Genomic DNA, 19421 nt, shown 5'->3' on the forward strand with positions numbered 1-19421 from the left:
TAATTTATTTGACCTACGTATACTCTGAATCTTAAGATATGTTCTTCATGAAAGTTGTAGGTAAGGATGTTATGGTTACCCAGAAATTTCAATCACCTAATTTGGACCAACCTATGAAAAGTTATGCCCAAAATACAGAGGCTGTATTATTTTCGTCGAGAATTGAAATACCGACATACAACATTTTAGGGGTTGTTACAGTTACTGCCAGATGTCATGTCACACATAGCTTAAATGAACGTCCTTGATTCGAAACTTTGAGCATGTTTGATAGCTTGTTCATAATTTTTTGAGGATTCTTGAGGGTTGAAGTTGGAAAGTTCTGACATAGCTAGAAAGTTTTGTAGTTGAATCTAAACTCTGATGGTGCTGGAGAGTATTGAGGTTGACATTGAACTTCTAACAATGTTGGGGATCATTTGAAGCCAGCCTTGAACTTTGAAGTTGAGTAAAACCTTCTGATGATATTGGATAAAAATTTTGAGGTCATCCTCAAAATTTTTGTCTTTGTTAGATGTCTTGGTGAATATCAAACTACCAATAAGAGATTTGTAGAATTTTTGAGATCCTATAAAAAATTTTGTCCAATTACTTTTTCTGATGCACCTCATTCTTGACTTCTTCTGTTGAAAGATCTTTTTGAAATTTTTGAATCCCTCTCAAAAATTATGTCCTAGTTTCTATTATAAGTAGAGAACTTATGGGAGATATGACCGAACCATTGTGGCGCCTACATATTCCGTTGAGGCAAAAATCAAGTCAAACATAGTTCCCTTCTCGGGAGATAAATGAGAAATGAGATATTTTAATAGGAAATGATGACTGAGGCCGACATAGGCCGTCTACGAATCTCATTCTTAAGAATTCAGGTCAAACGTAGTTCAAACACCAAAAAGGGATATTAAAAATAGATAAAAGGGTGAACGAAGCCAACATAGGCCGCCTACGTATCTCATTCTTGAGAATTTAGGTCAGACGTAGTTCATTACAAAATGGAAGGGTTAAATTAGAATAAACAAGCATAGAAACGATTGCAAGCTAATGACATAATTACAAGAACTCTGAACCTTCAAACGTAGTATCTCTTAACGGCATCCGAGTTGATTGGTTTTGGCCACTCTTGTCCATCCATTTCAGATAATATTAAGGCACCTTCAGATAACACTTTGCGAACCATGTAAGGTCCTTGCCAATTGGGCGCGAACTTTCCTTTATACTCATCTTGATGTGAAAAAATATGTTTGAGAACCAACTGGCCAACTTCAAACGTTCTTGGTCTCACTCGCTTGTTAAAAGCATGAGTCATTCTTTTTTTGTACAGTTGACCATGGAAAACGACGTTCATTCTCTTTTCATCAATCAAAGCAAAATGTTCAATTTGATTATGAACCCAATCGGCGTTGCTCAATTCAGCTTCTTGAATGATTCTCAATGAAGGTATTTCCACTTTGGCGGGGATTACGGCCTCCGTCCCATACACTAGCAAGTATGGGGTTGCTCCAATTAATGTTCTAATAGTTTTTCGGTATCCTAACAAAGCGTATGGCAATATCTCATGCCAACCTCTGTGATTGTCAATTATTTTCCTCAAGATCTTTTTGATGTTCTTATTGGCAGCTTCTACGGCTCCATTTATTTGAGGACGATACGTGGTTGAGTTTCGGTGATTAATCTTGAATTTCTCACATATCTCTTTCATCAAATGACTATTGAGATTTGATCCATTATCGGTAATGATGGAATTTTGTATTCTAAATCTACATATTAAATTGTTACGGGCGAAGTCTGTTACTACCTTCTTCGTAACTGATTTATACGAGGTTGCTTCCACCCGCTTGGTGAAGTAATCAATGGCAACTAAAATGAACCTATGTCCATTAGAGGCAGATGGCTCTATTGGACCAATGATATCCATACCCCAAGCCACAAATGGCCAAGGAGAACTCATAGCATTGAGTTTGTGAGGAGGTACTCGAATCAAATCACTGTGCACTTGACATTGATGACATTTTCGCACATACTTACAACAATCATGCTCCATAGTCATTCAAAAATAGCCGAATCATAGGATATTCTGCGCCAAGGTAAGCCCATTCATATGTGTTCCACAAACTCCCGCATGAATCTATTCGAGAAGCTTTATAGCTTCAACGGCATCGACACATCTGAGAAGTCCCATATCTGGAGTTCTACTATAAAGAATTTCTCCACTTGGAAAAAAATTGTTATCCATTTGACGTATTGTTTTCTTCTGATTGAAAGTCGCATTATCTGGATAAGTTTTGATTTCTAGATATTTTTTTATGTCAAAATACCAAGGTCTCCCATCTGGTTCTTCTTCGATATGCAAACAGTGAGCGGGTTGTTCTTTTAAATATTTCCCATAGGGTCAATGTAACTTATATCCGGATGTTTGATCATTGAGGAGATAGTAGCCAGAGCGTCAGCAAATTTATTCTGCAACCTTGGGGTATGCCTAAACTCGATCTTGCAGAACCTTTTACATAGCCTTTGCACTAACTTCACGTACGGTGCAATCTTTGAATTCTTCACGGCCCATTTTCCCTGCACTTGATGAATCAGTAAATCTGAATCTCCGATTACCAGCAACTCTTGAATGTACTTATCAATCGCCATCTTAAGACCCATGATGCATGCTTCATACTCAACCATGTTGTTCGTGAAACAAAATAGGAGCTTGGCCGCTATAGGATAATATTGGACAGATTCTAATATTAGGATTGCTCTAATCCCACTTTCTTCATGATTCACCTCCCTATCAAAAAATACCCTCCAACCAGGGTATGCCTCGGAGATATCTTCTGCTATAAATAATACCTCTTCATCGGAAAAATAAGTACTGAGCAGTTCATACTCTTCGTCTACTGGATTTTTTGCGAGATGATCAGCTAAGGCTTGTACTTTTATCGCCTTTTGGGTTACGTACACAATATCGATCTCACTTAAAAGCATTTGCCATTTTGCTAACTTCTCGGTCGGCATCTCTTTTTGAAAGATATATTTCAATAGATCCATCTTGGAAATGAGATATGTAGTATACAAAGACAAGTAATGCGTCAACTTTTGAGCGATCCAGGTTAAAGCACAATAACTTTTCTCAAAAAGAGTATAATGAGCCTCGTATGGAGCAAACTTCTTTCTTAAGTAGTAGATTGATCGCTCCTTCTTTCCAATCTCATCATGTTGACCTAGCATGCATCCAAATGCATTATTCGAGATAAACAAATATAGCAACAACGAAATTCCTTTTCTCAGAGGAACTAGCACCAATGGATTAGACAAGTAACTTTTGATAGCATCGAAAACTGTCTGACACTCTTCGATCCATTTTGTCAATGCATCTTTTTCAGTAGCTTAAAGATAGGCTCACAAATCAATGTGTACTGAGTTATGAATCGACTGATGTAGTTCAATCTTCCCAAGAAGCTCATCACTTCCTTCTTGGTCTTTGGTGGAGGTAATTCTTGATTCACCTTGATTTTAGTAGGATCAAACTCGATACCCCTTCTATTGACTATAAACCCCAATATCTTGTCGGCTGGCACTCTAAAAGCATATTTAGCGGGATTTAACTTCAAGATGTATTTGCGCAAATGAACAAAGAACTTTTCCAAGTGAGTCAAATAATCCTCACTCTCATGGGATTTGATAATGACATCATCCACAAACACTTCAATTTACTTGTGAATCATATCATGAAAATGGTTGTCATGGCTCTCATATAAGTGTCCCCATCATTCTTGAGACCAAATAACATTACTCGATAATGATACACACCCCACAGGGTGATGAAGGCTGTCTTTTCTACATTTTCTTCATCCATTAGAATCTGGTGATAACCCGCGTAGCAATCCATGAACAACTACATCTCATACTTGGCATAATTATCAATGAGAATATGGATATTTTGCAATGGAAAGTTATCCTTAGGGATAGCTTTGTTCATATCTCTATAATCAACACAGATTCTGATCTTGCCATCCTTTTAGGGACTGGAACAATGTTGGCTAACCAAGTCGGATATTGTGTCACTTCCACAACTCTGGATTGAATTTGCTTGGTAACCTCTTCTTTGATCCTCAAACTCAAATCTGGCTTGAATTTTTGAGTCTTTTGTTTTACTGGACTATGAATTCGGATTGATCGACAATTTATGAGACATGATGTCTATACTCAAACCTAATACGTCATCATAAGACTAAGCAAATATATTGATGTACTCTCTAAGCAAACTGGTAAGTTCCTTCCTTTGAGCTTTTGTTAAATAGACACTAATTCTGGTTTCCTTGATACACTCATCATCTCCCAGATTCACAGCCTTAATTTTCTCCTGATTTGGCTTGTATTGCTCCTCAAATTATTTCAACCCCTCGGCGACGTGTTCGGGTATCATAGCCTCTTTATCATAATCCTCGAACCCATTACCATCTATCTTATTTTGTTCATTTAGCTTGTGGCATGACATGATATTGACAGGTTTTAAGTTATTTTTACAAGATGAGTGAGGGACTAAGAGCAGTGCGGACGTCCAATTAAACAATTGCTCCTCTGGATCAGCATCCTGGATGCCTGATGTCCCTATTTCTTCCTTCAAGATTGTGTCAACTTCCTCAAAAAGATTCCAGATTCCTTCCCCAAGACCACTATCATTCACATGTTCCCACACGGGAAATGATAGATACAAGTGAGGTATTGGCCTAGCCATCATCCGAATAACATTCCTATTTGTCATATCTATCTCGTCGCCTTCTATGGGGACATATCCCAAACCATACTTCAATCCTTTATCGAGAATCTGAATAGGCTCGATGATTCCTTGGAAATGCTTTCCTAATTTGAATCCTCGTTCAAAATCGCTTCAAAGTATGACAGTGGCTATCATTTTATAAACATAAGGCATAAGAGGCTGTGGGGCCAAATCATCGCCAGTGCCATTTACCAGCTCTACTGTGTAGAAGTTGGTACCTCTAGTAATGTCATCAACAATTGGCGCGTAACCATTTGAATGCCTTTCCTCTGCAGAAACAACCACCTCATGGTCATTCTTCACGAACTTTATCATATGATGGAGAGTAGAGGGTACGGCTCTAGCCATATGGATCCAGGGTCTTCCTAATAGTAGGTTGTAGCTGGTGGTGATGTCCATTACTTGACACTCTACAACGAAATTAGCAGGACCTACCTGAATACCCAAGTTTATAGCTCCTAATGTATCTCTTTGGCCCCCATCGAAAGCCCTCACTTTAACTTGGTTCTGTCAAACTTTCCCCAAATCAAAGTTCAACTATTTGAGAGTCGACAAAGGACAAATGTTAAGACCCGATCCATCATCAATCAATACATGATTCATGATCTTATCCCAATACTTAATAGTGATATGAAGAGCTTTGTTATGCATCACCCATTTAAGAGGCAATTCTTCATTGCTAAAACTGACGCGATGTCCTTGAACGACTCGACTTACCATGGCATCCAGGTTATCTCCGTTTGTACCCACGGGTACGTACGTATCATCCAAAGCTTTCATCAAGGCATGTCTGTGCTGTTGCGAGCTCATCAAGAATGCCCATACTAAGATTTGGGCAGGTACTTTCTCCAGATGTTTCACTATAGAGTACTCTTTTGGCTGCATCTTCCGCCAAAACTCTTCAGCCTCAGCTTCACTGATTGGTCTTTTTTGTTGACCTTTCTTATGCCATCCTTAAGCCAATTCTTCTGGGGTGTAACACCTACCAGACCACATTATTCCCTGAGTTTCCGCAATCTCGATCACGAACTTCTTTTGGTTAGGAATTTCTTTCGGCACTAAAGCAATAACTTTTTGAGGTATCAAAATCACAAAATCTGATTTCTCCTTTATGCTTAGTGAAGTCACGACCATTTCAGGACTGTTAGGATAGGCTGGGACTATGGCCTTTGTTACACACCAATCTTCTTCCATCTCAATCATATTGATATTAACCCTTCCATGATTTGGCAAAAGATTACTATTAACATTAGGGGCGGCGGTTTGGAGAGTGACGACCTCACGATCAATCAAATCCTGAATCTTATGCTTCAAATTGAACAAGTTTCAGTATCATGGCCGAATCTGTTGGAATGATACGCACATGTTCTGTCAGCTCTGAAAAATCTAGAGTTTGTATCAGCCATTTTAGGTGCAATAAGATGAATAATGTCTGCATCTCTCAATCTTTCGAACAACTTAGTCCGACTTTCCACTAGAGGAGTAAAAGTCCTAGCGGGCTTATTTTCAAAATTGGGTTGAGAAAGATTGTAGTTATTTTGTGGGGGTGGGGGTACCTGACGATAACTCGGGCAATTTTGGTGGGAAGGTACGGGAGTCAGAACGGCTGGCTGCCGCAGTTGTTGGTGATGTTGTTGACGTTATCAATATTGTTGGTTGCAGGTTGCAGCTCGCCGTTGCTGCTTGATGTTGCTGCTTGTCGTTGTGGCTGTTGCTGCAGGTTGAGAAGCTGCTGCAGCTGTTGGAGTAGCTGGACAGCAGCTCGCCATGGCTCCTACGTCGGTGGCTGCTGCTCGGAGGAGAAGCAGCATTGAGGTCCTGTTGATTGTTCACCGTAGTTGCTGGTTGTGCGAGATCGTGGATGAGATGAAGAGCAACTTGAGGGAGGAAGAGATCCACAGAGAGGGGCGGCGACGATGGTGAGTTTTTGAGAGAATGTGGCGGAGGGCGGCGGTCTTCTTCTCTTTTTGAGAAGAAGATGAAAAAAATCAAAGAAAAAAAATTAGTTTAGGTTTAGGGTTTGGATAGTTTGAAATAGGAAAATAATAAGAGATCAAATCGTGGCCATTGATTAGTATAGATGAACGGATGTGATTAAAAGAGGGATTTAAAATTAGACCACATTAAAATTAATTGTCCTAGAATTATAAATAATTGTCAAGAAAATATCTAAATAAATTGGATAAAAAGGACCATGCTTTAAATAAATTGGAGGAAAATTGAATAGATTGCTATTTAATTAATAACCGTAATATATACGTTGAATAAGTAAAATAATAAACTTTATCAAATAGTAAATTTTTTGTACATAAAGTAACTACTTATGTATATACTATGTAAGTATATATATGACGTACCTATGTATATAATACATACTAAAATAGATGCATAATTAATATAGTTAACTAAAATATATAATAAACTTACTTAAATAATAACTTTATATGCACATGTATACGAGACGTATTAAAATAGATATGTAATATGTATATATTAATATAAATAAGTAAATTATAAAATAAACTTAGTTAAGTAATATTTATATAAAGAAAATACACACATATATAATATATACTAAATAGACATGTAAAAATATTCAAAGTATGAAGCTCGTTATTAAAAATATAAAAAAAATAAAGTTAATAGCTATAATGTTAATAAATAATAAAATATTATAAATTACGAAATGTCAAAATATATGATTTATTGGGTAAAACTAAATATAAATTTATTTATTTAATAAAGAAATAAATTTTGAAAAATGCCTATTTATTAAGGTAGCAATACGAAAAGTAGTTATGAGTTGGTCAAAATTGAGTGTCAACAGTATTCATAATTAATAATATAGGAAAAAGTATTATAATTACTATTTGAGAAATTTAACAACTAACAACATAAAAAAATGATAATAGCCAAAATAATCTTCCAGATGGAATTATCATTCATCTTCACATTTACTAGTTCTTCTCACGCTCAATTAATATTTGCATTGATTATTGTTTATATATTTTAAAGAAGAAGAAAGATAAAAAGTGTAAGAGTAATGACAAAAAAATAATAAAGTTATCTCAGGAACATAATATTATGAAAGATCTATCCTATCAATTTCAGATACGAGAACAACAACATACCCAGTGAAATTCTACAAGTGGGGTCTGCTAAGGGTAAGATGTACGCAGACCATACCACTACCTCATGGAAATTGAGAGACTATTTTTGAAAGACCATCGGCTCAAAAGTCACAGTCCCAAATAAGAGAGAAAAATAATATATATAGAAAAAAAATAATGTAAATTTTACAAGACAAAAACAATTATGATAGCAAAATAATGTGATAATCAAAGGCAATAACAACACAACTATAAAGACACGCTAGACCTACGACCCCCTAAACTGACACACGGCAAAATATCATTCTATCCCAATTAGCCTTATATCATAATCCACGACCTCCACTCATTTTTATCTAAGGTCATTTCCTTGGTGATATAGAGTATCGCCATATCTTTTCTAATCACCTCTCTCCAATACTTTTTCGGTCTAGCCTTACCCCTCCGCATAAACCCCAACTCCAACCACTTGCACCTCCTAAATGGGGCATTGACACCCCTTCTCTGCACATGCCCAAACCATCTTAGTCTCGCTTCTCTCATCTTGTCTGCCACAGATGCCACTTTTTGCAACATGCACCTTCTGAACATGAGAGGTTTGTACTAGCCAACACTTCACTCCATATAACAACACTGGTCTAACCACCATTCTATACAACTTACCTTTAAGTTTATGTGATACTTTCTTATCACACAGGACTCCAGTAGCAAGCCTCTATTTCATCTACGCTGCCCCAATGCGGTGTGTGACATCATTATTGATGTCTCCACTACTCTGGATGATGGATTCAAGATATTTAAAACTTTATGTCTTGGGGATAGGCTGAGTGGCAAGCTTCACTTCTATGCCCTCTTCATCCATCGCAACACTAAACTTGCACTCCAAGTATTCTATTTTGGTCTTGCTCAATCTGAAACCTTTGAACTCCAGAATTTGTCTCCAATCAATTTTAGTCACGATTATCTAAAAAAATATTTATCACAATGTCATTTTCTATATGAGTTTATTTATACATTTTAGAATAAATCACTACAACCAAAAAAAATGATAACATAAAAATCAATATCATTACACCAATAATAAAAAAATATATGATTTAAAGCAAAAATGGATTATAAAAAGAAGGTCTGGGGCGTACATTTTTATGCCCTAGGCTTACGCCCCAAATTTTAGGACTTACGCCCTATGGATTTATGCCTTCAATTTGCACCCCGGAGAGTTATTGATACGCCCTGCCCCAAAAATACTTTTTTAAAACACTGATATATATGTCAAATTTTTACGATCAATACAACCAACCAACAAAGCTAATAATATCGACTTGATTTTTCGATTGGCTAATACTAATGAGCTTCTTCTAATTGAGGACTATAGACAATAAAATCCACATCAAGAAAATAATCAAGACTAGACAATATATCATAACAATCATAGTATTTTATTCAATACGTAATAATAGAATTTCTATGAATTCTCTGATTCTTCTTTTCAAGAATAAATTTAAGGACCTTTAAGTTTGATTTTGGATCTGTGTAGATTAGATCTTGACTTGACTTGTAATTGAATTCACGGGTCCTTGGAGTTGATTTTAAATTTATGTCTTGATCTTCAGATGTCAGAACACTTAAATAGTTGCAACTTATAAAGATCTTTTTAGCTTTTTATTAATGAACTTTCTTTGTCTTCTTGTTATGACTTGTGGTGTGTTTCTAAATTATGAGAATCCCCACTTATATAAGTATGAGGGAAGAGTTGTGTTGATGACAAACCTATTCTAACTCAAATTAAAATTACATGATCATATTTGATTAATCGGAACGCATTACTTGTACAACTGACGTATTTTTATTGATCTTTGATTTGACTAGACATGTCATTTTAAAATTTGCATGATCCTATTGGCTCATTCATTTGACTTGACATGACAAATCATTTGATATGTGGTACAAATTTGAATTCCTTAGATAAGATGACATCTTAGACGTAATAAAACAGACTCATTACTAACAGCGTAATTAAATGGCCTGACCCAGTTGATTAGACTTATTCATTATAGGGAAAACTGCATAACCTAGCAAATTTATATCTACTATACATAGTTATAGTAGTAAATTATTAACTAACATAGCTATAGTTAGAGTTTTGTGATAAATCTCTCATCTCTCTTACTCTCCCTCCACCTCACTCCCCCCATCTCTCTGTTGCGCCCCAATGTAATGATCCGTTAGGTCATTTTAAGAACGAGCCCTCTCACTTTCATAAAATACCCTTTCCATAAATTTAAATTGGAAATTTTGGACTTTATGGTAACTACGGTTAGTTAATTGATGGGTGATTTTAAATAATTAATTTAATTGGTGGGCTAAAATATTAATTTATTTAATATCATATACCACTTGTATGAAAATAAATTAGAGTTAAATGTGATTGATATTATTCGTAGTCATATAACAAAAGAGCAAACCCCTGCGGCGGGCACACCATTACGAAAATAAATCGTGGGTGCTTCAGGTATGCAGTTCAGTTTAAGAAAAACTGAGATTGAAAATTTGATATTTCAATTACTCCTTGAAATTTTGTAATCATTACCGTGATTATGATTGATTAATTGATAGATAGAGGTTAACAGCAAGTATGTTTATTTATGTGAGTTTCTTTAGGGTTACTAAGAGACATATGTCTCTTAGTAATATGTCAATATCAAGCATTTCACACTTTTCAATCACGATCATAGTATATATATATATATGTATATATGTAATCCTGAGATCATGATTGGGAGGTGGTGATAGGTGTGATTGGATTATTTCAAAGGGTTTAGTTCTGCATATAGGTTTCATAGCTATCGTTCTTGATATATGTTAGTTCTGTGCATAATTATTCTTTCGTGGTTGAAGATATCATATCATGAATAAAGTTTTGGCATATTGAGATAGTTAATTGAATATTAGGTGTATTATATTATATGAATATAATTAGACTTATAATATTTGGAGGAATTAAAGTTTAACCCTATTCTTGAAATTTTAAAAAAAATATGGGTATTGACATATTAGTTGACATCAAGATTAGGAACTTAATTAATAGATTTGGATGAGCTTTTGGGTCTAGAATAGACGTATAATTATATGGAGTTTTTAATTTTGAAATCTTATTGTAATTATTTATTTGATTAGATTGTGGTGTTTCGGATACTGTTCGAAAGGAAAAGGCTCAAGTGGTTGATTGATCGTAATTTGATTAAGGCAAGTAAACTTCTAAAACTCCGTAAATCTCTAGAATCCTTGAATTTTCTTTCTTGTATGCGTTGGAGAGTAATGGAAATAAGGTGATGGGTTATATATCCGTATGAGTTGATCTTAATAAATAAACGGGGTTAATGAAAATATAATGTGTTGCTATCATCGTGATTGAAAAGTGTGAAATGCTTGGTATTGACATTGACATGAATCTTATGATATGCCTTGATAATCTTATTGTGATTGTGAATTGCTGGAGCTTGTTATTTACTCATTATTGTGTGAACATTTCAAATTGCATTTTGTTCTTGGACACTGTGATAAGGTGGAGAGTGTGATTCCGAGGTCATTTACGGTGAGAGTGTGATGTTGAGGTTATTTTCTGTGAGAGTGTGATATCGAGGTTATTACCAGTGAGAAAGTGATGTCGATGTCATTTTCGACGAGAGTGTGATGCCAAGGTCATTTTTAGCGAAAGTGGGATACCGAGGTCTTTTTCTATGAGAGTGTGATGTCAAGGTCTTTTCAGGAGAGAGTGTGATGCCGAGGTCATTGCCGACGAGAGTGAATATCGAGGTCATTGCCGGCAAATATGACTAATGCTTAGTTATTAATTGTGAATGAGCATCCTTCCATACTTATTTGTGGTGTATTAAGTCTTGTGATAGATTCGTGTGCTACTTGTGTTTTATTTCTTGTGATAACTTAAATGTGATTGTGGAACATATTGAACTGTGTATTGTGAAATCTATGTTGGGCTTATTTTCTGTGCAGGTTGTAGTTATGGAGGTTCAGTTGGGAGGAAAGGAGTTCTTATATTCCTTGGACTTGCTTAGTTTTGTTAGTTACTTGCTGGGTACTGTATTGGTTGGTACACACTCTTTGCTTCTACACTTGTGTAGGTTTTAAGCCCGGACATTGTGTTTGAGATATCCATTATACTCTGAGGCTTCGAGGTGACTTAGAGAGGTAGCTGATTGACGTCCGACGATCTTCCTTATCCCTTTTTACTTTATGTTTTATTCTATTTGAGATACAAAGATATTTGAGACTTGTATTATCTTTTAACTCATATTTATTAGTGGTTTGTGCACGTGACAATCATGTTTGGGGGTTATTTGAGATTATTTAAGACTTTCGCTTTTATTTTTTGACATACATAGTATTTTTGTAGTATCTCCTATAATTATTGAGTTTATGCTAACTTGTTCTGGTGGGATAGAAAAAGTGCCATCACACCTGAGTTTGGATTGTGACCAAATGGTATCAGAACCCCAGGTTCATAGGTCTCACGTGTATATAAGCCAAGTCTAAGTGGAGTCTCGAGGATCGGTACGAAGACGTCTATACTTATATTCGAGAGGCTATGAAGACTATTAAGAAACTCTCTTTCGTTCATTCTTTCTTATCATGTGTAGTAACTTTGCTAGTACCAAGTTGGTGCATATTATTTTGACAAATGGCAAAGGCTAGAGCTATTGTTGTTGGTGGTAAAGGGGAGACAGCTCCTGAGACAGTTGTTGAGGCCCAACTAGGGGTAGAGGTAGAGCTAGAGGTCATGCCCGAGGAGCGGCACTAGCTAGAGGCCGTACCAGAGAGGCTTCTCTAGAGACACATTTGGAGGTTAGAGAGGACCAGTCCCTCCTGAGCATGCAGCTCCCTCACTTCAGGATACTTTGATGAGAGTGTTGGGGGTACTAGAGGGCTTTTCTCAGAGTGCAGTACACACACCACAGGGTTCTTAGGTGAGAGTAGGGTCACAACCCTAGGTCAGCATCAAGGTTCAATTATTTGTGATCAGGTTGGTTAGCCACCATTAGTTCTCACACTAGCTTCTGGTGCGCAGGTTGCCCCACATATGGTTATGACTATTACAGATCAATAGTGCTATAAGAGTTTTCAAAAGAAGAAACCACCTAATTTTTAGAGTGGTAGAAGCAAGGACGCTCACGAGTTATAGAGTCTGTGTCATGAGATGTTGGAGGTTGTGAGTATGGTTGATTCCCAGGGCATTCGATTTGTTACACTTTAGCTCCGTGGGTTGGCCAGAGAGTGGTGGAGGACGTTCATAAGGTCTAGACCAGTTAGATCAACTCTAATGGAGTGGGGTATTTTTTGCTAGGGCATTCGAGGATCACTTTATTTCATAGAGCATACGCGAGAAGAGTAGGTTGAGGTTTGAGAGCTTAACTCAAAGTGGTATGTCTATTGTTGAGTATGAGGTATGATTTTGACAGTTATCGAGGCATGCTATGGCATTGATCCCAGATGAGGCGGAGAGGGTTGAGCGTGGAGGTAGAGGGGTTGTGGGTGCCCAGTGTTATGCTTTTTAAAGGAGACCCTGAGGCTAAGGCTTCAGATGCGGTAATCACAGGTATCGTCCCTGTCTGTCATCGACCTGCGTTAGTGTTGTTTGATCCATGGTCTACCTTTTTCTATGTGTTTACATATTTTTCTACTTGGTTTGATTTGATATATGATCGTATGTCTATGCCTATACATATTTCCACACCCGTGGGTGAACCTTTAGTGGTGGATCAAGTGTATCGATCCTGTTTTATTTCTTTGGCTGGGTACGACACTTGGGTAGACATGATTATCTTGGGGATGGTAGATTTTGATGTTATATTGGGCATGGATTGGCTTTCTCCCTATAGTGCTATTCTTGATTGTTATGTTAAGACTGTTATCTTAGCGATACCTGGTGCCCTGAGGATTGAGTGGAAAGGTACTAGTGGCTCCTATCCTAGTAAGGTTATCTTATATATTCGTGCTCAGAGGTTGATTGATAGAGGGTCTATGTCTTATTTGGCCTTCATTCAGGATACTAGTGTTAAGCCACCTCCTTTGGAGACTATTCCGGTGGCTAAAGAGTTTTCTGATGTATTTCCTACTGATCTTCCTGGTGTTCTTATGGATAGGCAGTTTGATTTTGCTATTGACTTGGAGCCAGGCACTAAGCCCATTTCTCTTCCTCCATATCTCATGGCTCCGGCTGAGTTGAAGAAGTTGAAGGATCAGTTGCAAGACTTGTTGAGTAAGGGGTTTATTCACCCTAGTGTATCACCTTAGGGTGCACCCATTCTGGTTGTAAAGAATAAAGATGGGACTATGAGGATGTGTATTGATCATAGGAAGCTAAACAAGGTAACTGTCAAGAAAAAGTATCCCTTTCCCTGCATTGATGATTTATTTGATCAACTTCAGGGAGCAGCGTTGTTTTTTAAGATAGACTTGAGGTTCGATTATCATTAGCTAAAGATTAGGGCATCTATATCCTAAGACAAATTTTAGGACTCGTTATGGCCACTATGAGTTATTGGTGATGTCCTTTGGATTAACTAACGCCTATGCAACATTTATAGAGTTGATGAACGGGGCCTTCCGTCCGTACTTAGATTCCTTTATAATAATATCCATTGATGACATATTGGTATATTCCAAGACTGATGAGGATCATGTTCATCACTTGAGGATAGTGTTACAAAGATTAAGGGAGGAGAAATTGTATGCGAAGTTCTCCAAGGCGAGTGGCTGAATTCAGTGGCATTCTTGGGGCACGTGGTGTCTAAAGAAGGTATTAGAATGGATTCAGCCAAGATTGAGGCAATTAAGGGCTGGACGAGACCTACTTCCGCTGCTGAGATTCAAAGTTTTATAGGGTTGGTAGGTTACTACAGACGATTTGTGTAGGGCTTCTCCACTATTACAGCTCCATTGACTAGATTGACTAAGAAAACCGTGGATTTTCATTGGTCCGACGAGTGTGAGATGAGCTTCCAAAATCTCAAGACTTTATTGACTTCGGCTCCTGCTTTGACGCTACCCGAGGAGGGTGTGGTCTTTACTATGTATTGTGATACTTCCGGTGTTGGTTTAGGCGGTTTGTTGATGCAAAAGAGGAAAGTCATTGCCTATGCTTCGAGACAGTTGAAGGCCCATGAGAAAACCTATCCTACTTATGATTTGGAGTTAAGAGACATGGTCTTCATCCTTAAGTTGTGGCATCATTACTTATACGGTGTGCATTGCGAGGTCTTTATCGATCGTAGAAGTCTTCAGTATATATTCAGTCAGAGGGATCTGAACTTGAGGCAATGTAGATGGCTTGAGTTGCTGAAAGACTACGACATGACTATCTAGTATCACCTAGGAAAGGCAATATGGTGGCATATGCCTTGAGTAGGAAGTCCTCTAGTATGGGAAATCTTACGGCGATTCGAGTTGAGGAGCGACCATTGGCTAGAGATGTTCAGAGGCTAGCTAATAGCCTTGTCTGATTGCAGATTTCAGAGGAGGGTGATGTTCTTGCCTTTGTGGAGGCAAGTTCTTCCTTGGTTGAATAGATTAGGAAGAGGCAGTTTGAGGATGAGAAGTTGTGTATCATACGAGATAAAGTGTTGAGAGGGGAAGCTAAGAAGGCGGTACTTAATTCAGAGGGTGTGTTGAGGATTGGCGGTAGGATTTGTGTGCCTAAGGTAGGTGATTTGACTAGACTTATTTTGGAGGAGGCTCATTGTTTGAGGTATTATATCCATCTGGGAGTGGCCAAGATGTATCATGATCTGAGCTAGCATTACTGGTGGTGTGGTATGAAGAAACATATTTTAGATTTTATGTCTAGATGTTTGACTTGTCAACAGGTCAAGTGTAAGCACTAGCGGCCCGGAGGTGTTAGTCAGAGGATGCCCATTCCTACGTGGAAGTGGGAGCAGATCACCATGAACTTTGCTGTCGGTTTGCCTCCCACCATGGGCAGTTATGATACTATATGGGTGGTTGTTGATAGACTGACCAAGTCTAACCATTTCATTCCATTTTGAGTGAAGTGCACAACAGAGAAGCTAGCCCAGTTGTATATTAGTTTAGTCATATCGTTCGGTTTCATGCTGTCTCGATATCCATCGTATCAGATCGGGGTTCGTTGTTTACTTTGCACTTTTGGCTGGCATTATATCATGATTTGGGTACTAGGCTTAATATAAGTATAACTTTTCACCCACAGATAGATGGCCAGTCCGAGCGGATGATTCAGGTGTTGGAGGATATGCTTCGAGCCTGTGTCATTGACTTTGGTACTAGGTCGGATCAGTATTTACCTTTAGCAGAGTTTGCCTACAACAACAGTTATCACTCCAGTATTCAGATGGCCCTATTCGAGGTGTTGTATAGTAGAAGGTGCAGGTCTCCGATTGGATGGTTTAATTTGGCTAAGATGAATTCTTTAGATACAGACTTTCTTAAAGATGTCATGGAGCAGGTTTAGAGGATTCATGATAGGTGGTTGACGGCCCAAAGTCGGCAGAAGAGTTATGCAGACTGGAGGGTTCAACCCTTAAAGTTTATGGAGGGTGATCATGTATGGCTTCGAATGTTGCCCCTGAAGGGCATAATGCGGTTTAGGAGGAAGGGAAAGCTCAACCTTCGATTCATTGGCCCATTTGAGATTTTGGGAGAAGTTAGAGAGGTGGCTTATAGATTGGCCTTGCCACCTAGCTTATCGGCTATTCATAACGTGTTTCATATTTCCATGCTCTGAAAGTATATTCCGAATGAGTCTTATGTCTTATCACTCGATTCAATGGAGTTGGGTCCAAATCTATCATTTGAAGAGGAGCCTATAACTATTCTAGATAGCCAGGTCTGTAAGCTTAGGACCAAGGCGATAGATTCAGTGAAGGTACAGTAGAAGCACCGTTCAGTTAAAGAGGCGACTTGGGAGACGGAGGCTGACATGTGTACCAGATATCCCCATCTTTTCGAAGCTTCAGATACTTTCTTTTACTTTATGTTCGAGGATAACCATGGTTTTTTGTGGTGGATAATGTAATGACCCGTTAGGTCATTTTGAGAACGAGTCCTCTCTCTTTCATAAAAGACCCTTTTCGTAAATTTAAATTGGAAATTTTGGACTTTATGGTAACTACGGTTAATTAATTGATGGGTGATTTTAAATAATTAATTTAATTGGTGGGCTAAAATATTAATCTATTTAATACCTTATACCACTTGTATGAAAATAAATTAGAGTTAAATGAGATTGATATTATTCTTAGTCATAGAACAAAAGAGTAAACCCCTGCGGCGAACACTCCATTTCAAAAAGAAATCGTGGGTGCTTCAAGTATGCAGTTCTGTTTAAGAAAAAATGAGATTAAAATTTAATACTTCAATTACTCCTTGAAATTTTGTAATCATTACTGTGATTATGATTGGTTAATTGGTAGATAGAGGTTAACAACAAGTATGTTTATTTATGTGAGTTTCTTTAGGGTTACTAAGAGACATATATATATATATATATTGATGGAGTTATCATTGCATAATCATGAGATCATGATTGGGAGGTGATGATAGGTGTGATTGTATTATTTCAAAGGGTTCAGTTCTGCATATAGGTTTCATAGCTACCGTTCTTGATATATGTTAGTTCTGTGTATAATTATTCTTTCCTAATTGAAGATATCATATCATGAATAAAGTTTTGGCACATTGAGATAAAAAGGGCAGCCCGGTGCACTAAAGCTCCCGCTATGCACAGGAAGTATAATTAGACTTATATTATTTGGAGGAATTAAAATTTAACCCTAGGCTTGAATTTTTTTTAAAAAAATATGAGAGTTGACATATTAGTTGACATCAAGATTAGAAACTTGATTATAGATTTAGGTGAGCTTTTGCGTCTAGACTAGACATATAATGATATGGGTGTTGTTAGTTTTGAAATCTTATTGCGATTATTTATTTGATTAGATTGTGGTGTTTCGGATATTGTTCGAAAGGAAAAGGCTCAAGTGGTTGATTGATAGTGATTTGATTAAGGCAAGTGAACTTCTCGAATTTCCTTTCTTGTATGCGTTGGGAGTAATGGGAATGAGGTGATGTGTTATATATTCGTATGAGTTAATCTTAATAAATGAACGGGGTTAATAAAAATATAATGTGCTGCTATGATCATGATTGAAAAGTGTGAAATGCTTGATATTGACATTGATATGAATCTTATGATATGCCCTGATACTTGTGATTACGAATTGCAGGAGCTTGTTATTTCTTCATTATTGTGTGAATATTTCAAATTGCATTTTGTTCTTGGACACTGTGATGAGATGAGGAGTGTGATTCCAGGGTTATTTACGGCGAGAGTGTAATTCCGAGGTCATTTACGGCAAGAGTGTGATGCCGAGGTCATTGCCGGATAGAGTGTGATGCCAATGTCATTTCCGATGAGAGTGTGATGCTAAGGTCTTTTTCGGCGAGAGTATGATGTCGAGGTCATTGCCGGTGAATGATACTGATGCTTAATTATTGATTGTGAATGAGCATCCTTGCATATTTATTTGTGTTGTATTGACTCTTGTGATGGATTTGTGTGCTACTTGTGATTTATGTCTTGTGATGATTTAACTATGATTGTGGAGCATATTGAACTGTGTATTGTGAAATCTATGTTAGGCTGATTTTCTGTGCAGGTTATAGTTATGGAGGTTCGATTGAGAGGAAAGGAGTTCTTGTATTCTTTAGATTTACTTAGTTTTGTTAGTTGACTTGCTGAGTACTGTGTTAGTTGGTACTCACTTCTTACTTCTACACTTGGGTAGGTTCTGAGCCCGTACACTGAGTTTGAGATATCAATTATCCTCCGATGCTTCAAGGTGACTTAGAGAGGTAGCTGATTGACTTCCGGCGATCTCCCTTGTCTATTTTTACTTTATGCTTTGTTTTATTTGAGATACAAAGATATTTGAGATTTGTATTATCTTTCAACTCATATTTATTATTGACTTGTGCACGTGACAACCAGGTTTTGGGGGGTTATTTGAGATTATTTAAGACTTTCGCTTTTGTTTATTTGACATACGTAGTATTTCCGTAGTATCTCCTATAATTATTAGGTTTAGGCTGACTTGTTCTGGTGGGATAGGACAAGTGTCATCACACCCAATTTCAGGTCGTGACACCCTCCCTCTATCCTCTATCCCTCTCCCCCTTTCTCTGTCCTACCTATCTCTTTCTTTTCGTAATATCATTCTTGTACTTGTACAACAAAATTATTATACTCCACATTCATTCATTGGGTATTTTAGCTGTTTTAAAAATGGCATTAAACAACTTAGTCAGCCACTTCAGACCTTCTTTATCTGTGCTCTTTCAAAATACTATCGAAATCTATCAGGTCCGATTACTCTAACCCTTCTCATTTTATGCATAACACTCTTAATTAACCTCGTCAACCTTAATACACCTACATTATTCAAAATCTTGCAAATTCCCTGAGTTTTCCAATTCACCTAACACGATGT

The 19421-nt window shown here is 37.3% G+C and overlaps 1 protein-coding gene across 1 annotated transcript; it reads right to left on the bottom strand.

Annotated features, from left to right (window-relative positions):
• Positions 1 to 1069: 1069 nt before the first annotated feature.
• LOC129903732 (uncharacterized) lies at positions 1070 to 2041 on the bottom strand. Its single transcript, XM_055979275.1, has one exon. It carries the CDS (start codon positions 2039 to 2041, stop codon positions 1070 to 1072), a length of 972 nt encoding a protein of 323 aa, XP_055835250.1.
• Between the last annotated feature and the right edge of the window lie 17380 nt (positions 2042 to 19421).

This window comes from Solanum dulcamara, chromosome 9 (assembly GCF_947179165.1).
Source record: "Solanum dulcamara chromosome 9, daSolDulc1.2, whole genome shotgun sequence".
Classification (NCBI taxonomy): domain Eukaryota; kingdom Viridiplantae; phylum Streptophyta; class Magnoliopsida; order Solanales; family Solanaceae; genus Solanum; species Solanum dulcamara.

Excerpts from the sequence above, each read along its gene's own strand:
- LOC129903732 (XM_055979275.1), bottom strand. The coding sequence starts at position 2,041 with ATGGAGCATGATTGTTGTAAGTATGTGCGAAAATGTCATCAATGTCAA.